The 18,750-nt window shown below is 45.1% G+C and overlaps 1 protein-coding gene across 4 annotated transcripts in view; it reads right to left on the reverse strand.

Moving 5' to 3' along the window:
• Positions 1–1,749: 1,749 nt before the first annotated feature.
• scara3 (scavenger receptor class A, member 3) overlaps positions 1,750–18,750 on the reverse strand; it is an 81,799-nt gene continuing 64,798 nt past the window's right edge. For all 4 annotated transcript variants that reach the window (XM_073057464.1, XM_073057465.1, XM_073057466.1 and 1 more), the window contains one exon: positions 1,750–12,136. In XM_073057464.1, the coding sequence (XP_072913565.1) occupies positions 11,742–12,136 (395 nt within the window). In that variant the 3' untranslated portion in view covers positions 1,750–11,741. The remainder of the gene's footprint in view (positions 12,137–18,750) is intronic.

Here is an 18,750-nt window from a genome sequence, read left to right on the forward strand (position 1 = left end):
CTGTCAGCGAAATGTTGACTAGTCTAGTTACATTGGTTTTGTACCTTTATTAGGAAGAGGTGTGGTTTGTCGAACTGTTGGGTGAATGATTTGTTTTTGTTGTACTACAGATCATGGTCTTTCTTGGGGGCTTTGTTATTGCTTGCTTGATGGGTGGAGGACGCTGATGCTCTTTGCTGAATTAAGTGGGGGAGGGGGAGGGAGGAGGGGGGTTTGAGGTTCTAATGCTTCGACTGTCACTCATTTTTTGGAGGCAATCTGCTTTTCTGAGTGTCTGTGAAGCACAAGAATTTCGGGTTGTATATTGTATACATTCTCTCATATTAAATGGAACTATTGAAACTATTGAACCGTGGCGTACAGCAGATTAGCAACCATGGCTCAGGAAACATGGAAGTCTTTGCCTGGAACTGGAGATCTCCCCAAGTCTCTGAAGATCAACTGAAACCACAAATAAGCTTCAAACATTGACCTATTCTCTTGCTTTCTCACATCTGCAGCTAATTTAATATTGTTTAGTTCCTAAATCCCTAGAAATGCTTCATTATAACATTTAAAGAACACCAAGAGTTTCTTTAATAAAGCATTGTTTGTGTTTATATTCATACAAATTGTCCATAGTAGCATTACCCTGTTATACACAGGTGGGATTTGGCAAGAAGTGTTAATACTTAACACATTTTTTACCTAATTATGTTTCATTTATTGAGAAAATTAATAATTAGTTAACAAAATGAAATTACCCAACTGAGAATTCACACATTAACTGTAAGAGGGGTTTTAAATCTACAGAATGAGTAATGGTTAAAATTAGACAATTCTCAGAACACAGTAAAAGTACGTCTTCTCAATGACCTCAATTTATTGAGAAAATTAATAATGATTAGTTAACAAAATGAAATTATCCAACTGAGAATTCACACATTAACTGTAAGAAGGGTTTAAAATCTACAGAATTAGTCAATTCTCAGAACACAGTAAAACTACATCTTCTCAAGGACCTTGATTTAACTCGGTACGTCAGAAGTTCCTGTAGGTTTTGCACAGTAGTACAACAATACAAACTGTTTCTCCTTCACTACAAACAAAGGAATTTGTTTATAATCTGTACCTATTTATACCTATGTACTGTACCTAGTAAATAAGCTCACTGTCCTCTTTATTAGGTATACCTGGTCATCTGTTCGTGAATGCAAATATCTAATCAGCCAATCATCTGGTAGCAATTCAATGCATAAAAGCATGCAGACATGATCAAGAGGTTCATTCGTTGTTCAAACCAATCAACAGAACGGGGATGGATTGTGATCTAACTGACTTTGACTGTGGAATGATTGTTGGTGCCAGATGGGGAAGTTTGAGTATCTCAGAAACTGTTGAACAACTGTCTCTAGAGTTTAAAGAGGATGGTGTGAAATATAAGACAAAACATACAGAGAGTGGCAGTTCTGTGAGCAAAAACCCTTTGTTAATGAGAGAGGTCAGAGGAGACTGGCCAGACTGGTTCAAGCTGACAGGAAGGCAACAGTAACTCAAATAACCACACGTTACAACAGTGGTGTGTAGAAGAACATCTCTGAATGCACAGCACATCCCTGAAGAGGATGGACCACATCAGCAGAAGACCACAAATTAATATCCCGTTATTTGGTACAGTTTGGTACAGGAGGTACCTAATAAAGTAGCCACTTTAGTTTCTGCCTATTATGTCCCAATAATTCCAAGTTAATTACATTAAGGACAACAAGATAGTATGACATACTGAATTTATTTGACTAGAAGTTCAGATACCTTGTCATAATAACAAGTTACAAAGCTTATATGAGTTGAGTGACATTTATAATTGCATGCAAACCAGCTGCAGTTTTACATAATTACAAATAAGAAAACCAATTAATATCCTCAATTTACAATTAAACAATACTTCAAATTGTGGAAATCATACACAACTATGATGTAAAGTTAAAAATAGTTCAAACCTTAAAAAAGATTAAGGCCTTACAGATTTAAGTATTAGGAGCTCCCTGAACTTAACCTGATTAATCCTTTAAATGCCTGAATGTGTGTCTGTGCTGCATTTCACTGTTCTGAATATAGTATCATAATGATATTAGAATAACAAATGACAAGAGGACCACAACCTTATTGTGGTTTGGAGGCTTGCGTGACTCAATGACCCGGAGATTTAAGTCGGCTGGAGTCAGGGCTTTATGCTTTGGCTCTTGGTAGGGTCACCCATGTCAAACAGGTCAAAGGGTAGAGGGCAGACTAAAAGTGCTCTGCCGGTCCTCCAGGTTCGGGGGTTCAGCTCAGGGCTAACAACCCTGACCTGTCAAACAAAACTGTGACAGAAACAGCAATGAAGAATCCTTCTACATCAGAGTGCAATGGTATTCCTGAGTCTCCACCAGGGACCTGCATGACTGACAGTAGTGAAAACCGAGAGGAAGCTACTGACATGATGAAGGAAGCCCTGAACCCTGGCAGAGACGGAGGACCTTCATTGCTGCCCTAAACGCCAGTGGCGTAATGGGCCGTAAAAATAAAATGAAATATATCACATGATTACATAATCTGTTACCTTAATAGTGGAACTTGACTAATGACCAGTCTGCAGTGTAACAAATGGAAAGTATATAAAACAGCACTTAATTGCTAAAAACTTTTCATCACAGATTTTACTTCTGTACTTCAGAAAATTAAAATGTAATAAATGCATGCAAATAATATGTACTGCTTCTTCCTTGTTCTTATTGACTGAGTGTGAATTGTCCCTAAATTGTAATGGATGAAATTATTAAATGTGGCAGATCTTCAAAGCTTTATTTTTCAAGCTGCTGTTTAAATTCAACAACATTTTCAGCAAATACAGAAGCAAATCTTCATATTGATTCAGATCACATTTTGTTGTAAATTAATACCAACATACTTCCTTCCTTGATAACCTAAGTTAACGTCAGTTTTAGAGAAAGCTTTTATAGTGGTTGTGTGCGTGATACATGTTTTACTTGTCTGCTATGGTGTGGTAGTGGTGATGGTGACAAGGAAGATATCATTTGGGGGAGACGAAGGTGCTTACTCTCCCGGGGAAATAAATACTTCAGCTGGTTCTTACCAAAGTCAAAACTCGGTGATATTTGGCATGTGTGTTGGAACGATACTTAGTAACAGGCATCCATTTTAACAAAAGGATGTTTGCTTTCCAAACAAAAATGTAATGGTTATATTAAAAGCGGAGGTTGATAAGTTCTTGATTAGTAAGTGGGTCATACGTTATGGGGAGAATGTAGGAGATTGGGGTTGAGAGGGACAACAAATCAGCCATGATCGAATGGTGGAGCAGTTTTGCTGGCCTGAATGGCCTAACTCTGTTCTTTGGTTTTACCGGTTTAAGTAAGAGCACTTTATATCAGAGAATAAAGCAACAGCATTCAGCAACATTGTCACAGGATTGAAATACAGGGGAGGCCTATATTCTAATCTGTGTTTTGTGGGCAGTTGGATTAGTAGTGAGGTGATTGTTAGCGAGAAAAATAACACCTTTCCAAATGGATGAGTCCTGCCACCCTAGAACAGTTTCAAATTAGACAAACTAACAGTAGCATTGCTCTCTGTCGTCGGGTTAGAGGACTGTGTTTGTGTGTTGGGAGCACTGTTCCCTTTAAGCAGTACAGGTGCGTGGCCGCACAGTTACTGAAATGCTCCTGCACACACAGCCTTTGTTGCCAAGCAGCTGAAACTTTCTTTTATATAATGTAAATATAATTTTGAAATTATGCTAATATAGTTTTGAAATCTATGTTAATATAATTGTGAAATACTTATGTATTAATGATTATAATCCATACACTTTCTAAATAATAAACATACTACAACCTTTATTTTGAAACTTTTAACATGTATTTCAAGTTACAATTGTCACATATTGTAACAATAAACACAGACTGGAAGTGGGTAGCTCATTGTCAGTAAAACACTGGTCCGCTGCACACCGACACTGTCTACAAAAAAACATTTAAAATTCCGCACAGTTCTCAGGCCACGTAAAAATTTCTTGCTCAGAGCAATGGCTGTAAAAAATATTAGAGGGAAGGTTGAGGAGGGAGGAACGGGCTTGTTTTGCTGTCGTTGCTTTGCCATTTGGTATGTTCTGTTTTGTCGCGTTCCGTGTTGTTCTGCTGAGCGTGGTGGACATGCTGTGTTGGTGCCGGAATGTGCGGAGACAATTGTGGGCTACCCCCAGCATGTTCTTGGCTGTGTAGGTTGCTACCACAAACCACACAGTTCACTGAATGTTTCAATGTGGATGTGATAAATGAGACCATAAGATATAGGAGCAGAATTAGGCCATTTGGCCCATCGAGTTTGCTCCGCCATTTCATCATGGCTGATCCGTTTTCCCTCTCAGCTCCAAACTCCTGCCTTCTCTCAGTAAACAAATCTGAATCTGAATCTATCAAAGCTGTGAAGACTGTCGTACATTTTCATTGCTGCTTTGACATCAATTTTCCAATAGTTTTTGTGATCAAGATGATCTTTCCCAGTAGAAATTTCAGAGCAATCCTATCATCTGAAATTGAACATTTTAAGAATTTTGCAAAATCTGTGCAAACTAATAATCCATCAGAAGTGGATGAAAATTAAAACAATTTAAAATAATTTGATATTTAGATGGTAATTTGCCATTTGGCAAAATTCATTTATGATTTACATGTTAGACATATAGTGTCACACCATGTCAGTGTTCAGAGCAGAATAAGTCAGTGAAGGTGCACCTTTAAACTGTCCGTGACTATTCTGTCACACTGACAGCATACAGGTGTCTACATTCAATGGTACCCAGTACCTGACTGCACTGTGATGTTCCTGAATCGGAAAGTCGTAAGACTGAGTGAAAATTGAGTTAAAGCCTTTTTGCTATTAATTTGGGAGAAATCTGCCAGGCGATAGCTTGTTGATGGGGTAATTACGGTAGTATTCACTTAATCTGAAATCCCAGAGTGCCACACGAGTTAAACACACACAGTGTTTAAACAGTATGGAAAATATCGACAATACCTGTGAGGAATGTAAAGGTATTGAACAGCTCATTCTTGTAAATAATTTTATTGTGAATAAAGTTTATTTTGCTAATTAAAAAGAAATAGGTTGTCTATAGTGAAATACTGGGGTGAATGGAGTGGCCAGGGAGGGGTGAAGGGGCTTGTCGTGTCCACTCCAGGGCAGCTCACTCACCGGACATTCAGCTCTCACCTATGGCTCCACTTAGCTGTCTGCATGTGTACACCGCTTCGACAGGCAGCCAATCCAGGCTGACTGTAGCTCGAGGGCCTCATGCTCGGTGAGATAGGGACCTGCCTGTCTTATCAGGCAACATCAGCTCCAGCGGACTGGGTGGGTGAGATCCAACAGCCAGGAAGGTGGTATTGCAATGCTTATGGGGAGCGAAGGGCATGACAAGGCACAGAAGATGTCATGGTCATCCACTGAGACCCAGGAAGACCCTAGACTGTGACGCTTGCTCACACCACTGGACCTAACTTCTGAGGTCAAGAGAGTGGAACTGACCCAGTGCAACAGCTTTTCCACTTTAAAAACTCTCCCACATAGATATCCTGTCATTGTTGGACACGATAGACAACCAACACCACTGAAATAATCACCTCAGTGCAGAAGCCCAAAGCCAACCCCAGAAGATGGCAAAGAGGAATTGTGAAGTCAAGAGATATTCTTGTTGTCCTGATACTAAAGTAGTGATGTTTTTATGTCCATTATAAGGTCACTCAATGATCTGCTGAAACCCTGGATGGATCTGGTAAGGGTCCTGTGTGACTTCACAACACTGAGGACACTGCGAGGGCCCAAAATAAGCATTACGTCTTCAAATTGGAAGATATTGGAGCAGAATTAGGCCATTTGGCCCATCGAGTCTGCTCCACCATTTCATCATGGCTGATCCAATTTTCCTTCTCAATCCCAATCTCCTGCCTTCTTCTACCAACACCCCTTCATGCTCTGACTAATAAAGAACCTATCAACCTCTGCCTTAAACATACCTAGTAATGTGGCCTCCACAGCTACTTGTGGCAACAAATTCCACAGATTCACTACTTTCTGTCTAAAGAAATTCCTCCTCAACTCCATTCTAAATGGACATCCCTCCATTCTGAGGGTGTGTCTTCTTGTCTTAGACTCCTCTGCAATTCCATCTATTGAGGCCTTTCTACATTGGATAGGGTTCAATCCTCATTCCTAGATCCCCCTCATTCTGCTGAATTCCAGTGAGTATGGGCCCAAAACCGTGAAACGCTCCTCATATGATAAACCTTTCAATCCTGCAATCAGTTTCATGAACCATCTTTTAGGTGGTTGCCTGCAAGAGCTGAGGGTCACAGAACCCAAAAATAGCTTCCTCACATTCTGAGAGCAATTATACTGTTCCACCAGGGTCTATTTTATAAGTACAAACTGAAGGTTTTGACAGCCAGTTTTTACCCTAATAATCTTCATTTGGTGTCCCTCCCCTTCTGACGGCAGTGACTCACCCTAGGGTGGATTCCAATTGATGTTACAGTCCTTATATATTCAGTTATCTTTTATGTTGTCTCAGTCTGGGATGTGGTTGACAGCCCGCCTCAGCATTCCTAGTGGCCAGCGTTATTTATTGTTCTTGTTTTAAAATGCATTTGTGGGATTATGGTGGGATGTTCAAGTTCATTTATTGTTGCGTTTTAGCTTGGGCTATACAGTTGTTCACTTGTGTGTTTGAGAGTCACCCTGACTGTAACCGGGAGTGAAATAATCACCTCCCCCATCTGTACGTGACTGAGCTAGTTATCACTGAGCTGTTGTGCTCTGTCTGTTATTGTGCTTGTCGCAATAAAAACAGCAGTTCAGCGAAACGAGCTTTTCTCGTCGGTCGTGGTGGATTAAATGCTCACCACACTGGTGTCAGGAGTGGGATCAAATGCTCACCACACTGGTGTCAGGAGTGGGATCAAATGCTCACCACACTGGTGTCAGGAGTGGGATTAAATGCTCACCACACTGGTGACACGGTGGATCAAATGCTCACCACACTGGTGTCAGGAGTGGGATTAAATGCTCACCACACTGGTGTCAGGAGTGGGATCAAATGCTCACCACACTGGTGTCAGGAGTGGGATTAAATGCTCACCACACTGGTGTCAGGAGTGGGATTAAATGCTCACCACACTGGTGACACGGTGGATCAAATGCTCACCACACTGGTGTCAGGAGTGGGATCAAATGCTCACCACACTGGTGTCAGGAGTGGGATTAAATGCTCACCACACTGGTATCAGGAGTGGGATTAAATGCTCACCACACTGGTGTCACTGTGGATCAAATGCTCACCACACTGGTGTCAGGAGTGGGATTAAATGCTCACCACACTGGTGTCACTGTGGATCAAATGCTCACCACACTGGTGTCAGGAGTGGATCAAATGCTCACCACACTGGTGTCAGGAGTGGGATCAAATGCTCACCACACTGGTGTCAGGAGTGGGATTAAATGCTCACCACACTGGTGTCAGGAGTGGGATTAAATGCTCACCACACTGGTGTCACGGTGGATCAAATGCTCACCACACTGGTGTCAGGAGTGGGATCAAATGCTCACCACACTGGTGTCAGGAGTGGATCAAATGCTCACCACACTGGTGTCAGGAGTGGGATTAAATGCTCACCACACTGGTGTCAGGAGTGGGATTAAATGCTCACCACACTGGTGTCACTGTGGATCAAATGCTCACCACACTTGTGTCAGGAGTGGATCAAATGCTCACCACACTGGTGTCAGGAGTGGGATCAAATGCCCACCACACTGGTGTCAGGAGTGGGATTAAATGCTCACCACACTGGTGTCAGGAGTGGGATTAAATGCTCACCACACTGGTGTCACAGTGGATCAAATGCTCACCACACTGGTGTCAGGAGTGGGATTAAATGCTCACCACACTGGTGTCAGGAGTGGATAAATGCTCACCACACTGGTGTCAGGAGTGGGATTAAATGCTCACCACACTGGTGTCAGGAGTGGGATCAAATGCTCACCACACTGGTGTCAGGAGTGGGATTAAATGCTCACCACACTGGTGTCAGGAGTGGGATTAAAAATTGACAGTGAGATTGAAGAGCTACGATGGTGCATGGAGCACCTTAAACCAGGGAAGAAGTGAGGGACTGCGCGGTATGCCTCTCCTGTACCCCTGGGCTGGCATCCTGAAGACGGGATGCCAGCCTGCAGGGAGAAACTGGGAACCAAGCGTTGTGCCTTCCCAGGGAACCCCGATGGGTGAACGTACCCGGGGGACACGGCAGAGCGTATCACCCAACTCCCTCGTGGCCCACACCAGACAACCCAAGATGCTGCAGCCACGGGAGGATGGACAACATGGGAGGCACCGCCAATGCCAACAGAGAAAGAGGAGGACCAACGGGCCCCGCCAATTATCGCCACAGGATCCACCCAGATACAACAGTACTGGCTGCCTGAAGCCTTACCCGGCCACCAGTCAAACCTGCCGCACAGCACAACAGCTGGAGCCATATTGAGACGGTGCTGAGCCTTGCCCTGGCACTGGAGGGGGTTGCCCTCCTCGACCTAACGCTGGCCGACGTGGAGGTGCTGGAGTGGCGCTTTGAGCAGAGGCTGTTAGTGGAAGCAATGAGGGAAGTACTGGGCAGCAGATGGCACCGTATGTGAGAAAGCCTGGGAGCATTTGCAGCAGATCTCCGCCACTGTGCCTGGCATGGCTACCCCCCAGTTCCTTCCTTCCTGCAGTCCAGGGAGAGCTTGCCCTCCACGTCTTTGTAAAGGCATTGACACCTGAGCGTGTTTGGGGGCACGTTCGCCCAAGCTGCTGGCAGAGGTGGTGGGTGCTTTGCCCCCCGTGCCATGAGCCTGGGCTTGTGTTACTGAGACGGAGCTGGAAACTGACGAGGAAGAGCCTGTGAGAGAGGTCTGACCACTGAGCGCTACGGTGTGATCTCTGTACCAGTGTGGCAAGGCTGACCACGTGGCCCGGGACAGCCCTGCACCAGTGCCACACCACGGCTCACCACAGCCATCGGAAAATGCCAAACCTCCAACAGAATCCCTCCGTTGTGATCTCTCCGAGTGGGCCGTTTGGGCGACGAGCAAGGCCTATACGTGGGCCGCATGGTGGAGGGCATCAGATGCTGTGCGTTGGTGGACATGGGGGCAATCATCACCATCATCCGTCCTGGTGTCCTCCCCGACACAGAGCAGCCATTCCCTCTGGGTGGACAACGACGCAGTCAAGCTGGCCACAGTCACCGGGAACCGTGCGGTGACGAAAGGGAAGAGGTGGTTACATATTACAGTGGGAAAAACCACATCAGAGCTATAGGAACGGACCTGCTGGGTCCCATGTGGAGGTGCCGGGGGCAACACTGAAGCCGTGACCCTCCAGCAGGGCAGCTCCAGGAAGTGGGCCAGACGAGCACAGCAACAAACCACCATGGTCTCACAGCAGCTGCTGCAATGCAGTGGTACCGATGGGACACAGTGGAACCAGGGGCAGGTGGCAGCCAGCGGCGGGGTAGACCCCTCCACCGTCGTCAACCAGCAGCTGCGCGACCCCACGCTGGCCCGGATGAGGGAATGGCTGAGTGTGGGATGGTCAGAGGTCTCCGCCCTGGATCCAGACACCAAAACCCAGTGGGGAACGCTGGAGATAAGACCATAAGACATAGGAGCAGAACAAGAGATGTGCGATGGGCGCAGTTTTCCGACGACGGCAGACGTCTCCTGCAGCTGGTGGTCTCCTGGGGCCTCTGCACCACGGTGCTATGGTTGGCCCTCGGGCTTTTGGGGGACTGGCCATTTTGGGGTCACATAGATGTTGGGAAGGCTGTGCAAACGGTTCCACTGGCCTGGGTACAGGCAGGGCGTGAAGTTGTTCGTGTACTGCTGCGACGCTTTCACGTCCCAGAAAGGGTCAGACCGCCAGTCTAGGGCACCAGCACCAGCATGGTCTACTGCCTCAACCCACTCGGAAGAAGGAACTATTTACCCCAAGTCAGGAAGGTGCCAGGAGAGGTTTTCAACTGCGTCTCTGATGCGGTGTACCGGGTGAGGTTGCCAGCTGGGACCAGCTGGCACCATATCGACCATCGCCCGCCACTGACCCAGTGAGGCTGAATGAAAGAATTGACATTCTAGGTGCCCTGTCTCTTGCCTCATCAAACAGTGCCTCCCCTGGGTGGGCGGGGAGGGTCCAGACACCCCACAGTGCCCCGGGCGGTGACGTTGACCACCACCGGGACTTTTGGTCTTTGTTGTGGGCTCTGGGGGTGCCGGGGACAGCGGACTTCTCCGATGGGGGCAGTGTGGTGCTCTGGGGGTATGCTCCACAGCCCGCTCTGGCACTCCTAGTGGTCAGTGCTGTTTATCACTCTTCTTTTAAAATGCTTTGAAATTCATTTATTGTTACATTTAGCTTGGGTTATACAGTTATTCACTCGTGTGACTGTGGGTCACACTGACTGTAATCACATCCTCCATCTGTATGTGACTGAATGGTAATAGCACCCGGTGTGTTTTTGTGCTTATCGCAATAAAACTAGCAGTTGAGCTAAACAAACTTCTCTTGTCTGTCGACACGCACAACAAGCTGGAGGAATTCAGCAGGTCGGGCAGCATCCGTGGAAACGAACAGTCAATGTTTCGGGCCGAGACCCTTCGTCAGGACTGAAGAGGGAGGGGACAGGGGCCCTATAAAGAAGGTGGGGGAGGGTGGGAAGGAGAAGGCTGGTAGGTGCCAGGTGCAAAACCAGTAAGGGGAAAAGCAAGGGGTGTGGGAGGGGAAGCAGGGAGGGGATAGGCAGGAAAGGTGAAGATGGAATGTAAGGGGAAAGCACTATGGGTAGTGTTGTGCGTGTCGCTTTGACCCCAGCAACGGCAGAGTATTTTGTGTTTACTTTTCTCTAGTCTGTCATTGTGTGCCGAATGCTTGCCACAATATAAATTGAAATAATTACAGCTAAAACATCGGCATGCTGAGATGTTTGGTCACGAACAAAACTTGATGAAACTCCAGGCACCCTACAAGTTTCCCTTGCAGCTGAGAAAACTGAGGTGTACAATATTATGAATGGCATAGACAGGGTAGAAATCTGTAAATGTCTCTCTGCTGCAGACCAGAGAGAGAGCGAGAGACTTGAAATAAAGGGTAAATATATGGAGGGGAGAGGACACTTGGTGCTCGGAAAGCACGAAGTACATTATGCTGTGGTTATACAGGTCAATGGTCAGGCCTCGCTTGGAGTACTAAGCACAGTTTTGCTCACCCTGTTCCCTGTTCCATGTTCTCATAGTAAGTACAAGACTATTGAGCAAGTGCAGGAAAATGGGATGAGTACAGACGAGGAACCTGATGGTCAGCATGGAGAAAGTGGGCAGAAGGGCCTGTTTTTATGTTGCTTGACTATGAAACCATTCGTCTTTTAGCAGTGAACCAGCCAACCATCTAGCTGCTGCTTTGACAGTCACTGTGTACCACTCCTTTCCACATTGACTCCTTAAAATGGCTGGTAGATCAGGAGCTCACATTTCAGTGATGGTGACTGTCTCAGTTTAAATGAATTTGTTTCATGTCTTCAACATTAAACATGCTTGATTAAAAGTCAAATGAGTTTAGTGATACAAGGTTATATAATTAACATACTGCAAGTTTGATCAGCTGCTTCCATTTACAGACCTGGTGGCCCCGGAGGGCCCATCTTCCCCACCTCCCCTTTTGGTCCCTGAGGGCCAGGAATTCCAGGATCTCCTTTCTTTCCCTCCTTCCCTTTGGGACCAGGTGGTCCTGGCTTCCCCTCAGGTCCTTGGTCTCCCTTCGGGCCTGCTTGCCCTCGGCCACCAGGCCTCCCCATACTCCCTTTCGTTCCTTTAGGACCAGGACCTCCTACTGGGCCTCTTGCACCCTTCTCTGCACGAATGCCAGGGTTTCCATCCAAACCTCGTGGACCTTGCTTGCCTGTGGGCCCCATGTCGCCCATGTCGCCTTTTACTCCATTAGGTCCAACCTTTCCTCTCACTCCTGCTTCTCCTTTGTTTCCCTTCGGCCCTGGGGGTCCTGGCAAACCTATAGAAAAGCAGCATTGATTAGAAAGTTATTCATCCTGTGTAATATTCCTTTCCTTGCTGCCATATTGCTATCATATACGCCATTGTTGTCCTTCAAGCAGATTAGTTAATCATCTAACCAGGTTAGGTAAAGTTCCTCCTGTGCATTATTTCATGCATCGGGTGTCAACCTTGCTGTTTCTTTCACGTTTTGTCTGCTCTACAAGGCCGAGTTGCTAGCTCGATGCTCAGCCCAGCACACATGGAACTCGCGCAGGGAGCGAGCCAGATTCGAACCCAGGATCTCTCGCCCCAAAGTCCGCGTGCTAATGGCACTACACCACCGGCACAGACAACCAAGCAATTTGGTGTGGCGACTTTCACTGGGGCATTCCGGAGTTCAGAGTTCAATTCTGGCACCGTTCTGTAAAGCGTCTCTACCTCCTTCCCGTGGAATGTGTGGATTTTTTTCTGTGTGCTCTAATTTTGTCCCACCGTCCAAAGATGTACCAGGTAGGCTAATTGGTCCTGTGATTAGGTTACGATTAATCGGGGATGTGGGGTTGCTGGGAGGTCTGGCCCGAAACTCTGCACTGTATTGTTAAATAAAATAAAATAAATTGTAGGCTTCAGGGAGGTGAAGTCAGGAGCACCCCCACCAATCCTCATTGAGGGGTCGTCGGTGGTAAGGGTGAGCAGACTCAGCTCTTTGTTCTACTCCTGGGCCCAACATATCGATACAATCATGAAGAAGACACAACAGTGGCTCTATTTCATTAGGAGTTTCAGGTTCGGTACATCACGGAAGACACCTGCAAATTTTTACAGATGTACTGTGGAGTGCATTCTGACTGGTTTTCATCACTACAGGCTCCAATACACAGGATTGTAATAGGTAACAGAGGGTTATAGATTCAGCCAGCTCCCTCACAGGCTCAACCCTCCCCCACCATTGAGGACATCTTCAAAAAAGGAGGGATCCATCATTAAGGGTGGTGACCCTTAAGGGTGGGACATGCCCTCTTCTCATTATTACCATCAGAGAAGAGGTGCGGGAGCCTGAAAACAAACACTCGCCATTTTAGGAACAGTCTTCCTCCCCTCCGTCATCAGAGTCTTGAACCGTCCATGAGATTATGAACACTACCTCATTATTCCTCTTGTGCACCAGTGATCTATTTTTGTTTAATGTTGCAACTTACAGTAACTAGTTATGCCTGCTGCCACAAAACAACACATTTTATGACTTGTGCCAGTGACCATGAACCTGATTCTGACTCTCAGTGACGGATGTCTATTGGCTGGAACACTGAAACACAGTATTCTTTGTTGCACACCAGTAGCCTTCATTGTGTGTGTTGATTATTGTCACATGCACCAGAGGTTTTTGATGACTTTTGAAAAACTTGTCTTGCATACTGATTATACAGATCAAACCAGTCCACAGTGCTTTGAGCTAGAATAAGATAAAAGAATAACAATGCAGAATAGCGTGTAAAAAAGCTACTGAAAATGCGCAGTACAGGATGATAATAAGGTAGATTGTGAGATCGAAAGTCCATCTTACCATACAAGAGTCCTGAGACCTGTTGAAGGGTCTCAGCACAAAATGTTGATCATTTCCCTCCAGAGATGCTACCTCACCTCCTCACCTGCTCAGTTCTTCCAGCGTTTGGTGTGTGTTGCTCAAGATTTCCAACATCTGCAGAATCTCTTTGGTCTATCTTCAGCATTGTTTGTTTCTCAGTCTCTAAACTAGTAGTTCTTACACGGGGGGGGGGGGGGGGCATTTAATTACAGGTATTGCTTGATTTGCACAGATCTTGTTGTTTCATGATTGCTTTATGAAGTGTTGATAGGACAAAGAAAACAGGTGCAGAAAGCAGAGGCAGAAGTCTTAAAGACAAAGAGACTAAGATGCTGTAATGATGATAACCTCACGGTGCAGCTCTTTTGTACTCATTGATAAGGAAAATTCCATTCAAATTCACAGATAAGAGTCAACGAATGAGATAGCTCTTATTCAAATAATGGAGTACCAAGAGAAATTTCCAGAATCATACATTGTATACCTACAGGGGAACACACTGAAAAACTGCATGTACATATTGTGACTTCTAGGAAGCATAATAAATTGTTAGAACCATAGGACATTACAGCACAGAAACAGGCCTTTTGGCCCTTCTTGGCTGTGCTGAACCATTTTTCTGTCTAGTCCCACTGACCTGCACCTGGACCATATCCCTCCAAACACCTCTCATCCATGTACCTGTCCAAGTTTTCCTTAAATGTTAAAAGTGAGCCCGCATTTACCACTTCATCTGGCAGCTCATTCCACACTCCCACCACTCTCTGTGTGAAGAAGCCCCCCAATGTTCCCTTTAAACTTTTCCCCCTTCACCCTTAACCCATGTCCTCTAGCTTTTTTCGGCCCTGGCCTCAGTGGAAAAAGCCTGCTTGCATTCACTCTGTCTATACCCATCATAATTTTATATACCTCTATCAAATCACCCCTCATTCTTCTACGCTCCAAGGAATAAAGTCCTAACCTATTCAACCTTTCTCTGTAACTCAGTTTCTCAAGTCCTGGCAACATCCTTGTAAACCTTCTCTGCACTCTTTCAACCTTATTAATATCCTTCCTGTAATTTGGTGACCAAAACTGCACACAATACTCCAAATTCGGCCTCACCAATGCCTTATACAACCTCATCATAACATTCCAACTCTTATACTCAATACTTTGATTTATAAAGGCCAATGTACCAAAAGCTCGCTTTACTACCCTATCTACCTATGACGCCACTTTTAGGGAATTTTGTATCTGTATTCCCAGATCCCTCTGTTCTACTGTACTCCTCAGTGTCCTACCATTTATCTTGTATGTTCTACCTTGGTTTTTCCTTCCAAAGTGCAATACCTCACACTTGTCTGTATTAAACTCCACCTGCCATTTTTCAGCCCATATTTCAGCCCACTTTTCCAGCTGGTCCAAATCCCTCTGCAAGCTTTGAAAACCTTTCTCACTGTCCACTACACCTCCAATCTTTGTATCATCAGCAAACTTGCTGATCCAATTTGCCACATTATCATCCAGATCATTGATATAGATGACAAATAACAATGGACCCAGCACTGATCCCTGTGGCACACCACTAGTCACAGTCCTCCACTCAGAGTAGCAATACTCCACTACCACTCTCTGGCTTCTCCCATTGAGCCAATGTCTAATCCAATTTACTACTTCACCATGTATACCTAGCGACTGAACCTTCCTAACTAACCTCCCATGCGGGACCTTGTTAAAGGCCTTACTGAAGTCCATGTAGACAACATCCATTGCCTTCCCTTCATCCACTTTCCTGGTAACCTCCTCGAAAAACTCTATTAGATTGGTTCAACATGACCTACCATGCACAAAGCCGTGTTGACTCTCCCTAATAAGTCCCTGTCTATCCAAATAGTTGTAGATCTTATCTCTTAGTACTCCTTCGAATAATTTACCTATTACAGACGTCAAACTTACTGGCCTATAATTTCCCGGAATACTCTGAGAGCCTTCTTTAAACTACGGAACAACATGAGCTATCCTCCATTCCTCCGGCACCTCACCCGTAGACACTGACATTTTAAATATATCTGCCAGGGCCCCTGCAATTTCAACACTAGTCTCCTTCAAGGTCCGAGCGAATACCCTGTCAGGTCCTGGGGATTTATCTACTCTGATTTACCTCAAGATAGCAAACACCTCCTCCTCTTTAATCTGTATAGGTTCCATGACCTCACTACTTGTTTGCCTTATTTCCATTGACTCCATGCCAGTTTCCTTAGTAAATACAGACGCAAGAGGCATACAAGAACTATGTAAAGTACAAGCAGATAATTAATTGTTAAACTACAAAGAAAATAACAATTAAACAGTCTAATCTAAGAATTAAATAGCCAAATCCAACAAGAACTAACGTCTACATCTTCACCTTATGAAGCTATTTTTATAATGTCAAACAGAGTACCGCAACCTCTGCAATGAAATCCATTATACCCCAGTTCCCATCATACATTTTGCCCAGCCTTTTCAAGACCAGAAGACATGGGAATAGGATTAGGCCAGTTTTGTTAAACAGAATGTTTACCAGGAGCACACACCTTTTCCAGCTGGAGGGAGAAAGAGGAAAAGCAGAGTGTTCCTCTGACGCATATTAAATCTCTTTATCACGAGTGACTGGTGTTTCACCTTCCCCTGCTCACTGACTCCTTGGATGAGTCTATGTCTGAGCAAGCTGACCTTTGCCCTTCTGTGAGCCACTGTTGAAGCTGCAAATGGCACCATCTGCTTCCTGGTCCCAGTGGATATGTGTGTGTGGAGCCCAAAATGAGAGCAGTGGAACTCCCTCCTAACAACAGAGGCCGATAATGAAGGTGTGCGACAGTTTATTGGTAAATCAGAGAAAACACTACTTATAACATCTTTCATGAAGCAAATTGTGGTGAACCAGCCACAGACAGTGAGGAGGCAGGGTGGAGATGAAGCTGGTTCGGGAAATGAGCTGTACTGAGGCATCACGAGGCACAATGCGTTTGAGCCGCTCGGTTCGCAGGTGGAGTTCGTATCGCTACTGGAGATGGAGCGAGCAATTTGGACAGAAAAGTTTTGATGCCCATCCACCTAACCCTAGTGCGAGGTTGGATCACTCCAAGTGCCAAGCCGATCTGGTGAGATCGAGAACGGCTTCAGGCGGGGTAGCCCAGGCGTTTTGTGGCACCTAGATCCGGGTCCTGGAGCATAGCGCTACCCAGTGCTTGGGCAATTTAAATGTTGGCCCAGACAGGCTGGAGGCCTGAGTGTTGGGTACAGAGGCGAGGGTCAAGCTGATTTTGTTCGCTGTCCCACAAATGTTCATTCCCTTTTCAGCAGGGCTGAGGCTGTGAACTGATCCAGGTGCTGGGTGTTTCTGCCCCGCTGGTGTGATAACTGGGGACTGAGGCTTGGTTTGGGCCTTCTCCGGCTGCTCCAGGAGCAGATCTGGGACTCAGTCTGGTTCAGGATGCTGTTGGCTTGTTTCTGTTGCTTGCATGATGTATTTTTATTTGTCTCTCTTTCTCTGCACAATGGTCTTCTTTTTAAATTGGGTTATTTGAGTTTCTTGCTTTGTGGTTGCCTATAGGCCGACACATTTCAAGGTGTATAATTTATATATTTTTTGATCATAAATATGCTTTGAATCTTTTGAATCTTGATAGGTCCCAGAAGGAAGATGGTCTCTTGGCAGGTTGCCTTGGTGACGGATGCCAGCTCCATCATGGGCATAAGAAGTGCCACCATCAATGGTGTCTTCAAGAGCTGGTGACTCAAGAAGATGACATCCATTATTCAGGACCCTCACCATCTGGGACATGCCTTATTTTTGAAATTACCTTCAGGGAGAAGATGCAGGAGCCAGAAAACCAACAATCTACAATTCAGCAACAGCTTCATCCCCTCCACCATCAGACTTTCCTGCCGCTCTCTCCAAGGAGATTGTGCATTCTCCCCGTGACGGCATGGGTTTCCTCCCACATTCCAAAGATGTCCCAGTTAGTACATTAATTGGTCATTGTAAATTGTCCTGTAATTAGGTTATGGTTAAATCAGGGGTTTCTGGGTGGTGTGGCTCTGTACTGTCTCTCAATAAAAATAAAACAAATAGATTTCTCAACGGTCCGTAAACACTATTATTCAATTCTTTGCACTATTTATTTATTTTGTTGTTTATACTAATTTTATGTACTGCCACTGGAAAACGCAAATTTCACACCATAATACAGTGACAGAAGACCAGACTGGGATTCTCTTCGTTCTATATCAGCACAATGTTTGTCCTCAATCCTCCCAGCTGCTGCTCAAAATAGCATCATGTTCGATGGAAACCAAGAGGTCTGTGGCCAGTTGTGTACCAACTTTCCTGGTAACTTCCTCAAAAACCTCTTTAAGATTGATTAGACACGACCTATTACACACAAAGCCACGCTGGCTATCCCTAATCAGTCCATGTCCAAACAAAAACTTACTGTAACTTAGTGATCTTTTATGTATTGTAATTTATTAATAATCTTTTATGTATTGCTGCTGTGAAACAGCACATTTTACAACATACACTCAGCGGCCACTTTACTAGGTACCTAATAAAGTGGCCACTGAGTATGTTTTTGTGGTTTTCCTACAGTAGCCCATCCACCTCAAGATGTGACATGTTGTGCATTCAGAGATGCTCTTCTGCACACCACTGTTGTAATGAGTGGTTATTTGAGTTACTGTCACCTTCCTGTCAGCTTGAACCAGTCTGGCCATTCTCCTTTGATCTTTGTCATTAACGAGGCATTTTCAACCACAGAACTACTGCTCACTGGATTTTTGTTTTTTGTACCGTTCTCTGTAGAGACTGTTGTGCATGATAATCTGAGCAGATCAGCAGATCCTTAGATACTCAAACCACCCTGTCTGGCACCAACAATCATTCCACGTCAAAGTCACTTAGAACACATTTCTTCCCCATTCTGGTGGTTCAGAATCAGATTCTGATTCCACATGCTCTATCAGCCTGTCTGGCTTCTCTTGAAGTGTATTATCTTCACCACTGTTTGCGAAATTTTATG

Source organism: Hemitrygon akajei, chromosome 9 (genome assembly GCF_048418815.1).
Source record: "Hemitrygon akajei chromosome 9, sHemAka1.3, whole genome shotgun sequence".
Classification (NCBI taxonomy): Eukaryota; Metazoa; Chordata; class Chondrichthyes; order Myliobatiformes; family Dasyatidae; genus Hemitrygon; species Hemitrygon akajei.